The sequence below is a fragment of the Carassius auratus genome, unplaced genomic scaffold (genome assembly GCF_003368295.1).
Source record: "Carassius auratus strain Wakin unplaced genomic scaffold, ASM336829v1 scaf_tig00009130, whole genome shotgun sequence".
Classification (NCBI taxonomy): Eukaryota; Metazoa; Chordata; class Actinopteri; order Cypriniformes; family Cyprinidae; genus Carassius; species Carassius auratus.
This window is the reverse complement of record NW_020524006.1, coordinates 478300-491227: the sequence shown is the minus strand read 5'-3', so window position 1 is coordinate 491227 and position 12928 is coordinate 478300. Positions and strand designations below refer to the sequence as shown.

Sequence of the window (12928 nt, the reverse complement as noted above, 5' to 3'; positions counted from 1 at the left end):
TTCGGATGGGTTAAATGCAGAGCGCAAGTTCTGAGTATGATAAGTGGTTGATTCACTGATTATGATAATTCTGAGTGATAAGTGACATGTATATCACTTACTGTATCTCAAATAGCAATAGTGGTCAGTAGTTGGTTTTCACAAGTCAAGCTACAGTAACATTGATTTTCTACATAGAGAACCCGATTTATCAAAGGGAAAATAAATCTTCAACCGAGCCTCAATGGAAAACTTGCATCAAAACTGCAAAACCTACACAAAAAAATTAACTGAAGTTTCCAGCAATTTGTATTATTTTTCAAACAACTTATGATTACAGAGGCAGATAATCAATTAATAAAGACTTATTTTGTATATTTGCACAATCCTATGTAATGATCTCAGAACAATTTGACCATAGTGCGTTATTTGTAAAGTAATACGTGTTGATGTTTCCTCCACATATCAAGCTCCATGAGTATGACTTTTCTTACTTTGTAAACTTGCTTGGTAACTCATTTTGTGCAGTATTGAACTTTCAATGTGATTCCCATGAGGTATGAGTCACGATAAAAGAGTAAAAGCATCTTTATCTCACATTTGCTTTTGTTAACATTATCTTTTAGATTTAGAGTAGTGTTTAGTTTAGGTGGTAAGTTATTGTTAAAGCAGCATTTTACAGAAATGTCACCAAAGATGTAGTTCATTTCAAAACAGTTAATTCCATTTTAATGCTTTCATATGCCGTTGTAGAGAAATAAATTAAAATAATAAGCCTTAATGTTTTTATGTCGCAACAATCATTCATTTGCCTTTTCAGAAGCATTGGAACCATCAGTGAAGTACTTTGCTTATGTGTTGTCACAGATGGGCACAAACACATGCAAATACTAACAAATACTTTATTGAAAATAAGTTTAAAAATAAAATACAGTATTTTGTATCTTGAAAATACACAAAATACATCAAAAAATTAGCCATTAAGTGAAGTGTCACTATTAGAGCAAAATCTGTCAAAACCAATTGCACTCAATAGATCAGTCCTTGTGTTGTTGTAGTTTGGTTAAAATGTTGATAATAACATTCATAAAATATTAACAAAACATTACATTACACGTTAAAATATTTGAAAAGTATGGCACAAACTGACAGAAAGTAAGAGAGTAAAATACAAACACAAAGATGTATTTTCATATATGTATTTCAGACATTTTAAGCTTTTATTTCTGAATTAATTTCTGCCATTCAAACACTGTAAATGAATGAACTTTATTTAAACGTCCCATCTTGAGTGGATTTTAAAATAATTGCTGTTTATAAAGTCTATCTCCATCATTTACTGATAAACGAAAGCTCATTACAGTAGCAGCTTATTAAAAATGAACTGTAATAATAGAATAACTAAATAAAATCTATTTAAAATAAAAGTGTATTTTAAATATAATATTATTAGGTCACTTTCATTTAGCTATGAAGGAATGGTTAATAGTAGAAGAAATAAATTAAGGTGACATTTCTGGATAAATATAAAAGAATATCATGGACAAATTCATTCAGCTTACCCACCACACCCCCACCCATATTGTTCTGTTCAATGGTAAAGCAAATAAAATTTAAATATTTAAAATATTTAAATGAAAATATTTAAACTAAATTTGATGTTGAGGTGTTCAACATATTCAACATGTTGTACTTCCTGGCTATTGTCACATTTCCTGGCTATTGTCACAAATAGGGCTTGCTTTACATTACATCAATATTAGCTCTATCTCTCTCTCTCTCTCTCTCTCTCTCTCTCTCTCTCTCTCTCTCTCTCTCTCTCTCTCTTGTATAAGACTAAAACATGAAAGTCGTCTTCCAGATTCTACTACCAAATGCATTTTTAATATTTGCTTGATATTTGAGCAGGAGGTCAAGCTCATTATGTCAGTGTGTAATGAACAGAAATGGAAGGACACGAAGAGAATATTGATGGTCAAAAGAAAAATATATATATATAATAATTATTTAATCTTTAAACAAGACCTCATGACTGAGACATAGATGGATTAGTTTGCATTAAAATGACACATGAAAAAATGCAAAAGGTTATTTTTTATTTTAATTGTTTTTTTTTTTGTAAATGAGACTAATTGACAATATGTGCAAGTTTGTATGACATAGTAGAATCTGTTTTTCCAGATTTGTTTCGCCTTAAAACAGTGGTAATCAATGTCTCTAATGCTCTAACAAAGTTTATAGATCAGGAAGAAGTGGTGGGAACCGGTGAACATTTAAACATAAAACTTTAATAAATAAATAAACAAATACAAAACTAAAGTAAAAGCATTTTACTCTCTCGTCCAGCACTATCGCCGCTCCTCATTTTATCCTTCTGGAGGTCCTCCATGGCACTCGAGACTGGTAAGTGGCACAGGTGTCGCTCATTACCATTAACTCCACCAGCCTCGCTCCACTCCCACGGCTCTCAGGCCCACCCCACTCATCACATACCCCCATCACCCCTCACAGCCCAGGGGGTACTCTCGAGACTGTGCTCTACTCTCCCCCATCCGGTGGCCCCATCACGGTGGCCGCAGCACCTGGGGGTAAGGACAGAAGAGGCGACAGAAAAGGAGACGGAAGGATGAGGAGAGACAGTGAGACCCAGACACACTTGGTCCTCAACCAGCTGAGAGGCTTTCACTCGCCGTGCGGTACTGGACATCTTTGGTTAATGACTCAATGCTCCTTCGGCTCCTGGCAGACAGGTCCTCCTGTTGAGGGCAGCTGGCAGTGAGTTCCCCGTTCCCTGCTCCTCCCCAAACATGGCGGAAGGTAGCAGGTGTGTTGCCCAGTTGTCGCTCATTATAATTAAGTTCACCGGCCTCGCTCCTCTCCCACGGCTCTCGGGCCAGCCCCACTCGTCACACATGCCATGTAGCCAAGAACCAAGACCTATAACCAAGATATATAGGCAAGGTGGCTATTACATATTGAATAAAATTACAATTTAGCTTGGCCCATGAATTACAAGAGTTTCATTTAGATGCACTCTAACCCCTCGTTCAAACATACTCCCCCTTATTTACATTGCACACATCTGCAGCGCATTATGGCTCAGACGAGATTTTGTTCTGTCCTCCTCGTATTATTTACCTTTCGTAATTTACAATTTCAAATATTTAATGCATTTGCTTGATTCATGCAAAATGTATATTCTTTAATTTGAAAAAAAAAAAGTATATTTTCCTTATTTCATTTTTGTCATGTTGCACACATTGCACATACTAAATTTAAAAATGATGATGCATATTATGATTTAGTCTATGTCATGGATTTTTCTTTAAGTTCATTATACTTCCAGACACCACTAAGCCATGCTAAAGACAATAAACGTATTTTGTTGATAAACACCCTCTACCTTGCTGTCATTTGGTTTCTTAGCTGAAGATGATATTTGACAGGCTGCCTGTTCCATAGCAACTTTAATTGAAAGTAATATATTCTGTGCTGTCATACATGCTAAATACACAAAGAAAGAATGTGATAAAGACAAGACAGCTGCATGCATTTTTAAAGTCAATTTGAATCAACACAACAGCCTGTGTTGTGAGAAAGCATAATGCTTAGCATAAACACAGTCAAAACATGAATATATATTTATATGCTTTATAAGACAAAAACCAGCACAATGCATTTAATTGGATAATTAGGCTATAGTAAGGCAGTGCTAACAGTTTGTCCTCCTAACCCCTTAACAGAAAATGATCTGGCTACAGCATTTATCTAAAGTTAGATTCATCTGACCAGTATAATGCATTGATAAATGTTGGATCATAATAAATTCAATTGTGTAATTCTGTAAATATATAGTTTGTTTATGATGAAATCTTTAAGCATAAACACACACACATACATGCAAACAAACAAATAGTGAACATCATGTAAAAGGTTCTCTTTAGGTTATTAACATTTCATTTTAGGGGAATATTCTGTATTTTCTGTGTTCTGTGAAAATATTACCAGTTTAGCTCCAACCCTTGTTCAAAAAATTAGCTTCCCTCCCTGTACCTTGTTGTAGTTTGTATCCCTTTGTAATGCTTGTTTTGTTCCTTTTTTATATGATCTTTTCCAATATTACATATTAAGGAAAAAATAATAAGGTTATTCAGTTGTGGCATATTATTGTGTTGACTGGTAACGTTGTTTGCTTTGCTTTTTGAACACTGCTTGCATTGAAGCTTGCCATTAAAAAATATTTAGCAAGGCCTGTTTTTTATTTTATTTTTTATTTTTTTGGTTTCCAGCCTAGATATAAAAAAATACAAATTAAGTCTGGTATTGCTTATTGTGTACATCTAGTTGATATCGATGCTCTCTTTTTACTCTCACCTTTCTTCAAGCCATTTCTTAAATGTTAGGTAGCTAATTTACTCCTGCCACAAACAGCTCACATTGATTTCTTCTATATTTCTGTCCCTATAGGCCGTGGAGACTAACCTGGCCTCTAAAGACAGTCACTGGGTGTTTGTAAATGAGGTAAGGAAATATTTATTAAATATCTATTATATATTTGTTTTTCATGTTTATCTGCTTTCTTTCATTAACTGCGCTCTCTTTCAGTCTTAACTTTTCATTTAATTAGTTTGCATGCAGTAAAAGATTATTTCTGCCCATGGCAGCCTGAAATTTACTAAAATATGCAAACATACACAGTGGAAATTATTTAAATCAGGCACCCACAAAAATCTGTGTCAAACTAAATTTTCATGAAACAATTCCCAATCTCTACAGTTAGTTCTGAATATTAGATTGTAATAGTTTCAACAGTTGTGAGTTTTACTGTTACCGGGTTCTGGTATGCTTAACACTTATTTGTACTTGAAACCTTTCAGCAGCTTAACAAAAAAAAATAAAAAAAATAATATATATATATATATATATATATATATATATATATATATATATATATATATATATATATATATATATATATATTGTCAGGAACACAACTGGACACAGATGCAGGTTACGGTGCAGGACCAATTTATTCAAAAACCTCAAAAGAAAAAACTTCCTCCAATGAACAAAAACAGGCCGGGAAATTAGGAAAAATGTCCAACAGAAAAAGAGACTTCAAATGTCCTTGCAAAAACACCCGGCAGGGGGCGCTCAACGGCGCGGCCGCGATGATAGCGGAGAGGGGAGGAAGCCACGAGCGAGCCAGCGACCGTGCAAAAACTCTTCTGGGAAATGCCGGTGCCCGGTCTAGGAAATGAGGGAGTGGGGAAAAAGAAAAACAAAACAAACCAATAGCAGCAAACAGAGGCACGACAGAACACGGCTTGACAGGATCAGACAAAGAGGATACACGGGGATTGTTGCCGAACAACGATCTGGCACCGATAGGCGCGACAGACGGGAATAAATAGAGCAAGAGATGAACAGACATTGAATTCAGGTGAGCGAGGTCAAACCATTAGAAACGGAAACTGTGATAATGAGGGGGAGGGAGGAACGCCAAAGATAGGTGCAAGACGAGCGATCAAAACCAAAACAAAACACCATGTGCGCACGAAATGCAGACATATACAGAAACACACACACACACACACAAGAACGGGGTGATCAGACAGTGGACATGACAGTACCCCCCTCCGACGGACGCCACCAGGCGCCGCAGGAAGGGGCTCACCTCGTCGCCGGTAGAAGTCCTCGACAAGTGTCCGATCCAAGATGTCCCGGGCCGGAACCCAGCTCCTCTCCTCTGGGCCATAGCCCTCCCAGTCCACAAGATATTGAAATCCCCGACCCCTACGTCGGACATCTAGCAACCTCCGCACCGTATAGACCGGGGAGCCATCCACTAGACGGGGGGGAGGGGGGGTTGGGGCAGATGGAACAAGAGGGGAATAGAACACAGGTTTAACCCTGGAAACATTGAAAACAGGGTGCACCCGACCAAGCGTGGTAGGGAGCTTGAGCTGCACCGCCGCCGGACTCAGGACCTTCGTGATCCGGTATGGGCCAATGAACCTGGGTGCCAACTTGCGTGAGGCTACCCTGAGAGGCAGGTCCTTGGTAGAGAGCCATACCCTTTGACCACACACATAGCGGGGAGCAGGAGTTCGGTGACGGTCGGCCGCTGCTTTAGTCCGCCTATTAGCCTGGGCCAAGGCCGCCTTGGCCCTCTTCCAGGTGCGGCGACACCGTCGGACAAAGGCCAAAGCAGACGGGACCGCAGCCTCGGGTTCCTGTGTGGGAAACAAGGGAGGTTGATAACCGACAGAACACTGGAATGGGGACATACCTGTGGCAGAAACAGGAAGGGAGTTATGGGCGTATTCTACCCAGGACAGCTGTTGACACCAGGAGCCGGGATTGTGGGATGCCAGGCAGCGAAGAGAACGTTCCAAATCCTGGTTTGCCCGCTCGGACTGCCCGTTGGTCTGGGGATGGAATCCTGAAGACAGACTCGTAGAGGCCCCGATCTGCCGCCAGAATTCCCTCCAAAACCGAGAGACAAACTGGGGACCCCTATCAGAGACCACGTTGACCGGAAGACCATGAATCCGGAATACATGATCAACCATCACCTGAGCAGTCTCTTTGGCTGAGGGGAGCTTGGGAAGGGGAATGAAATGGGCCGCCTTAGAGAAACGGTCCACCACCGTAAGAATGACGGTGTTACCCTTGGATTCCGGAAGGCCAGTGACAAAATCAAGGGCCAAATGTGACCAGGGGCGGGAAGGGATGGGCAATGGGTGGAGCAGACCAACGGGAGGCGCGTTGGAAGTCTTGTTCTGAGCGCACACCGAGCAGGCAGCCACGAACTGCCTGACATCCTTGGCCATGGATGGCCACCAGAATCGCTGACGGATGGCAGCCAGCGACCTCCGGACTCCTGGATGACAGACTAGCCTGGATGAGTGACCCCACTGGATGACTTCAGAGCGCAACTTGGTGGGAACAAACAGATTACCCGCTGGGCACCCCTTCGGCACAGGCCCCTTAAGTAGGGCCTCCTCTACTCGTCTCTCGATGTCCCAAGAGAGGGATGCCACCACCACCCCTTTGGGCAAGATAGTGTCTGCTGACTCCCCTCCCCCAGGAGCCTCGAAGAGACGAGAAAGAGCATCGGGCTTAACATTCTTTGACCCGGGCCTGTAAGACAGTGAGAAATTGAACCGGCCAAAGAAGAGGGCCCAGCGAGCCTGTCGAGAGGTCAGCCTCCTGGCCGAACGGACATACTCGAGGTTCTTGTGATCCGTCCAGACCAGGAAGGGCTGAGCCGCGCCCTCCAACCAATGACGCCACTCCCCCAAAGCCAGCCTGACCGCCAACAACTCCCGATTACCTATGTCGTAATTCCGTTCTGGGGGACTCAGGCGGTGGGAGAAGAAGGCGCAGGGATGCACCTTTCCATCCTCGTGCGACCGCTGAGATAGGACCGCGCCCACTCCGACATCGGAGGCATCCACCTCAACAATGAATTGCCGTTCAGGGTCTGGAATAGACAAGACAGGAGCAGAGATAAAACGGGACTTTAATCTATCAAAGGCCTCCTGTGCCCCAGTATTCCACTTGAACGGTACCTTGGGAGAGGTGAGTGCCGTTAAAGGTGCAGCAATCTGACCAAAGTTCCGGATGAACCGCCGATAGAAGTTGGCAAACCCCAGGAACCGCTGCAGAGCTTTACGAGAGTCAGGAGCTGGCCACTCGGCAACGGCCCTTACCTTACAGGGGTCGGCTTTGATCTCCCCCGCAGAAACAACGAACCCCAGGAACGGAACCGACTGGGCATGGAAGACGCACTTCTCCGCCTTAACATAGAGCTGGTTCTCCAGCAGCCGTTGTAACACCTGGCGAACATGCTGAGTGTGTACCTGCAGAGATGGGGAGAATATCAAGATATCATCAAGATACACGAAGACAAAGCGATTCACCATGTCTCTCAACACGTCATTAACCAGGGCCTGGAAGACAGCTGGGGCATTGGTCAGACCGAATGGTAGGACCCGGTACTCAAAGTGTCCCGTAGGTGTGTTGAAAGCTGTCTTCCACTCATCCCCCTCACGTATGCGAATAAGGTGATAGGCATTCCGAAGGTCTAGCTTGGTGAAGACCTTGGCTCCCTGCAATAACTCAAAGGCAGATGACATTAGAGGCAAGGGGTACCTGTTTTTAATAGTGATGTCATTCAGGCCTCGATAATCTATACAAGGACGCAAGGAGCCGTCCTTCTTCTTGACAAAGAAGAACCCAGCACCTGCAGGAGATGAAGAGGGTCGGATGAGACCGGCTTTGAGGGATTCATTAATATATTTGTCCATGGCCTCTCTTTCAGGGCCTGAAAGGGAAAACAAGTGACCCTTGGGCGGAGAAGTGCCTGGGAGGAGCTCGATGGCACAGTCATAAGGGCGATGTGGAGGTAAGGAGGTGGCCCGGGACTTACTAAACACCTGGCACAGGTCGTGGTACTCCACCGGGACCCCCTTCAAATCAGCAGCCTCCACCTGCAAGACAGGACACACAGACACAGGAAAAGAGGCAGCACCCAGACAAGACGCAAGACAAAACTTACTCCAAGACAGGACAGAGTTGTTGGACCAATCCACGTGAGGGCCATGTTGCACCAACCACGGGTGCCCCAGAACTATGGGAGCACTCGGGGATTCAAGAAGGTACAGCGTGGTCACCTCCCGGTGATTGCCCGAGACTATAAGATTAACAGGGGGAGTGGCATATGAGACAGTGGTTATTAAAGTGCCATTCAATGAACGGGCAGGAATAGGTTTGGGAAGAGGAATGGAAGGAATTCCCCAACGGGTGGCTAGAGAGAGGTCCATAAAGTTGCCCTCAGCTCCCGAGTCAACCAGTGCTGTACAGGAGTTAAGGACACCACCAAACTGAATAGAGACAGGAAGGAGAGTGCGAGAGGAGGGGGGATGTAATAAAGGGGTAGCGCTCACCAGGATCCCCCTCTTTACTGGTGAGCCTTGACTTTTAGTGGACAGCCCACTGCGAAGTGACCTGATTTGCCGCAATACAGACATAGTCCTAGGGCGAGGCGTTGCTGCTTTTGTTGAGGAGTGAGCCGAAGGCGCCCCACCTGCATAGGCTCAGGCTCAGTGGTTTCTGTGGGGGAGACAGATGACGGCTCCTCAGTCCTCCAGGATGCACGAACTGCCAGGCGCTGACGACGGCGGTGAAGGCGACCCTCGATGCGCAACGCCATGTTAACCAGATCGTCAAAGTCACGTGGCAGGTCCTGAGTGGCCAGCTCATCCTGGATGTCATCCTCTAGCCCAGCACGGAACATAGCTCGACAGGCCCCCTCATTCCAGTCGCAGGTCGCTGCAAGAGTCTTAAAATGAATGGCATAGTCCGTCACTGAGCGACCCGCCTGACGGAGCCGTGCTAGCTGGTCAGCCGCTTCCTGACCTCTTGCAGAGCGGTCGAACAGTCTCTCCATCTCCTGGCGGAAATCTTTAAAAGAAGCACAACAGGGAGCTTTGGTCTCCCAGACGGAGGTTCCCCAGTCTCTGGCCTTGCCGGTCAGAAGAGTCAAAACAAAAGCCACTTTGGACATCTCAAGTGCGTATGTGCGTGGCTGCAAGGCAAACACCACAGAACACTGGGACAAGAAGGCCCGGCAGGAATTGGGGTCCCCATCATAGGGTGGTGGGTTATTGCATCGGGGCTCAGGCTCATGGTGAGAAAGATGGTGAACTGCACCACCCTGAGGAGCCTCTCGTTGCAGCTCTTGGATCCGGTTGGTCAACTCAGCCACTTGGTTGGCTAAGAACTCCATCTCCCTTGTGGTATTCGTGAGTCTGGCTTCGTGTTGGCCCAAAAGAACACCCTGCTGGGTGACTGCGGTTCTGACAGAGTCTGTACCTGCTGTGTCCATCTTGGCCAGATCGTTCTGTCAGGAACACAACTGGACACAGATGCAGGTTACGGTGCAGGACCAATTTATTCAAAAACCTCAAAAGAAAAAACTTCCTCCAATGAACAAAAACAGGCCGGGAAATTAGGAAAAATGTCCAACAGAAAAAGAGACTTCAAATGTCCTTGCAAAAACACCCGGCAGGGGGCGCTCAACGGCGCGGCCGCGATGATAGCGGAGAGGGGAGGAAGCCACGAGCGAGCCAGCGACCGTGCAAAAACTCTTCTGGGAAATGCCGGTGCCCGGTCTAGGAAATGAGGGAGTGGGGAAAAAGAAAAACAAAACAAACCAATAGCAGCAAACAGAGGCACGACAGAACACGGCTTGACAGGATCAGACAAAGAGGATACACGGGGATTGTTGCCGAACAACGATCTGGCACCGATAGGCGCGACAGACGGGAATAAATAGAGCAAGAGATGAACAGACATTGAATTCAGGTGAGCGAGGTCAAACCATTAGAAACGGAAACTGTGATAATGAGGGGGAGGGAGGAACGCCAAAGATAGGTGCAAGACGAGCGATCAAAACCAAAACAAAACACCATGTGCGCACGAAATGCAGACATATACAGAAACACACACACACACACACAAGAACGGGGTGATCAGACAGTGGACATGACATATATATATATATATATATATATATATATATATATATATATATATATATATATATATATATATTCCATATGAGCATGTATTGAGCATGTACTTTACATTTTCAAACCAATGAACACGATAAACAAAGAACAATTCATCTTGTAAGGCAAGAAAAGAGGTAGTGGATAAATTCAAATAATCCACAGCCACTGTCACATTTGTCACCTGGAGTGCCCATGAACTCCAGTACAGGGCACTTCACTTAAGACTCTTACAATTAGTGTCTGAACTCCATTTCCCATAATACCGTGCTTAGGGCTAATCACCGCCAGTGTTTCCCATTAGCACTCCCCTATATATACTGTGTTTGGACTTCTTGTGAAGTCTTGTTTAGCCCAGTCTCACATTTCAGAGTGTTTTCCTTGTGTTTGTTCCTGCCTTGTATTATTTGATTGTTTGTACCGCCCGTGATTCTCTGCCGCCTGCCCCTTTTGACCATTGCTCTTGTTTTTCAACTCTGTTTTACGCTGATTGCTGCTTGCCCCGACCTCTGCCTGGAATACATCTATGTCTCTGGGTTATCTGTGTTATCCCTGACACTGGTGATTGATCTTGTCTGTTTCTGACCGTGATTAATATAAGCTGCAAATGGATCCACTCGCCTTTGACTCCCTTTGACTACAGCCACACACACACAAAAACAACAATCCTAAAAAAAGTTTAAGAAAAAAAATGAAAAAGTTGACCACCGACAGTTTCACTCATGTGCATTATTCTGGAACACCGGATTCCTCAAAAGAACAAAAAGTAATCCACACGAGATCCTGCAAAGAGTAAACAATTTAATTATCTGGAAACAGGCTGCCAATTACAGATAGTTCTGTGGCAAAGATGTAAAGCAAAAAGGTTGCCAATAGTCCAGTGTTTTGCCACAGAAGAGTGTGCCACACCCTGAGGTAACCACGAGCCAGCGCCCAGGAAGATGCAACACTTCTAGTTAAGTGAGCTCGCAACTTGAATGGGCAGGGCACACCCTGTGCCTGATAAGCCAGGGATATGGCATGCACAATCCAGTGGGCCATCCTCTGCTTAGAGATGGCATTCCCCTTCTGCCAGCCTCCATAACAATCAAAGAGCTGACCAGAGCTGGTCTAAGGTCCTAAAGCTTTGTATCCCGTCTACGTAGCATCTCAATGCTCGGACGGGACAGAGCAAAGCCAGGGCTGGGTCTGCCTCCTCCAGGGGCAGTGCATGCAGGTTGACCACTTGGTCTTTGGAGTAGTGGGAACCTTGGGCACGTAACCAGGCCAGGGCCTCAGGATTACCTGAGATTCAGCTGGCCCAAACTCTAAAAAATGCTGGGTTGTTTCAACCCAAATATGGACTAACCCAACAGTTGGGTTACATTTTTACATAAAATTTTTAACCCAAAAGTTTGGTTAGTTCAAAATTTGACCCAAAGTTGGGTTGAAATAACCGAGCATTTATTAATGTAATATCACCTAAATTTCGAATTTTCAAAAAAGCAAATGCAGTATTATTTACATGCTAATCCACTGTACAACAGATTTTTTTTTTCTTAATTTAATGCCAGTGCACACAGTACATTTAATCCTGCAGCAAATTCTAGAGGTGAGATGCAAACAAGAGACAGGTTACATTATTCAAGAAAGAAAAAACAGTTGAAATTTGTCTAGTATAACTTAATATGCCAGAAGATTAGTAACAATGTGTGTTTACTTTTAAATTGCACAGGTATAATGAATACTTCATATACATATTTAGTTTGCATATTTTACTTCAAGATGTCATAACAACAGTACTACAAATTCAAATTTAGGATTTCTCTTAATTATCCCATTGGTCTCCAAGAATGGCAAGTATGTCTAAAATGTATTGTTTAACTCAAGGAATTATTGTACAATAACACCATGAGTTACAAATACTGCATTAAAACTAAATAAAACGCTAGCAACACAAATCTAAAAACATCATTCCACAATACTTAACTTTTACTGTATCTCACAAATGCTGATATTCAGATGCAATTACAAAATTAAGGAGCATACCCATTCAGTAAATGTGTTGAGGTAAGATTTTGTCAATTATGGTCAAGAGAAAAACAGCATTATAACAATTCTGTTATTATATTAAAAGAGTTTTATGATGTGTATTTTGGGTGATGGTCAAAAACAGTAATCTTCAGTAGACAACGCAAATAGATCAGCTTAGTTTTTAAGCATGCTATCAAGTTTGCACAAATCTGTAGTAATTCAGGCTGTTTGTTTATTGTGTGATATAGTCGATTTTATTGTCATTAGATAGTCATTAAAGCAGTGCCATGAATAATGGATGTCTGGGCATAAAGGCAAACTAAAAAAACTGTTTAGGAAGAGGCTAGCATTTGCTA

General features: G+C 43.3%; 1 protein-coding gene across 1 annotated transcript in view; it reads left to right on the top strand.

Moving 5' to 3' along the window:
* The window catches only part of LOC113072475 (glutamate receptor ionotropic, delta-1-like), a 389481-nt gene that overhangs the window by 310022 nt on the left and 66531 nt on the right, over nt 1-12928 (top strand). The window contains 1 exon segment of the mRNA XM_026245462.1: nt 4447-4500. Coding sequence (XP_026101247.1) covers nt 4447-4500 — 54 coding nt within the window.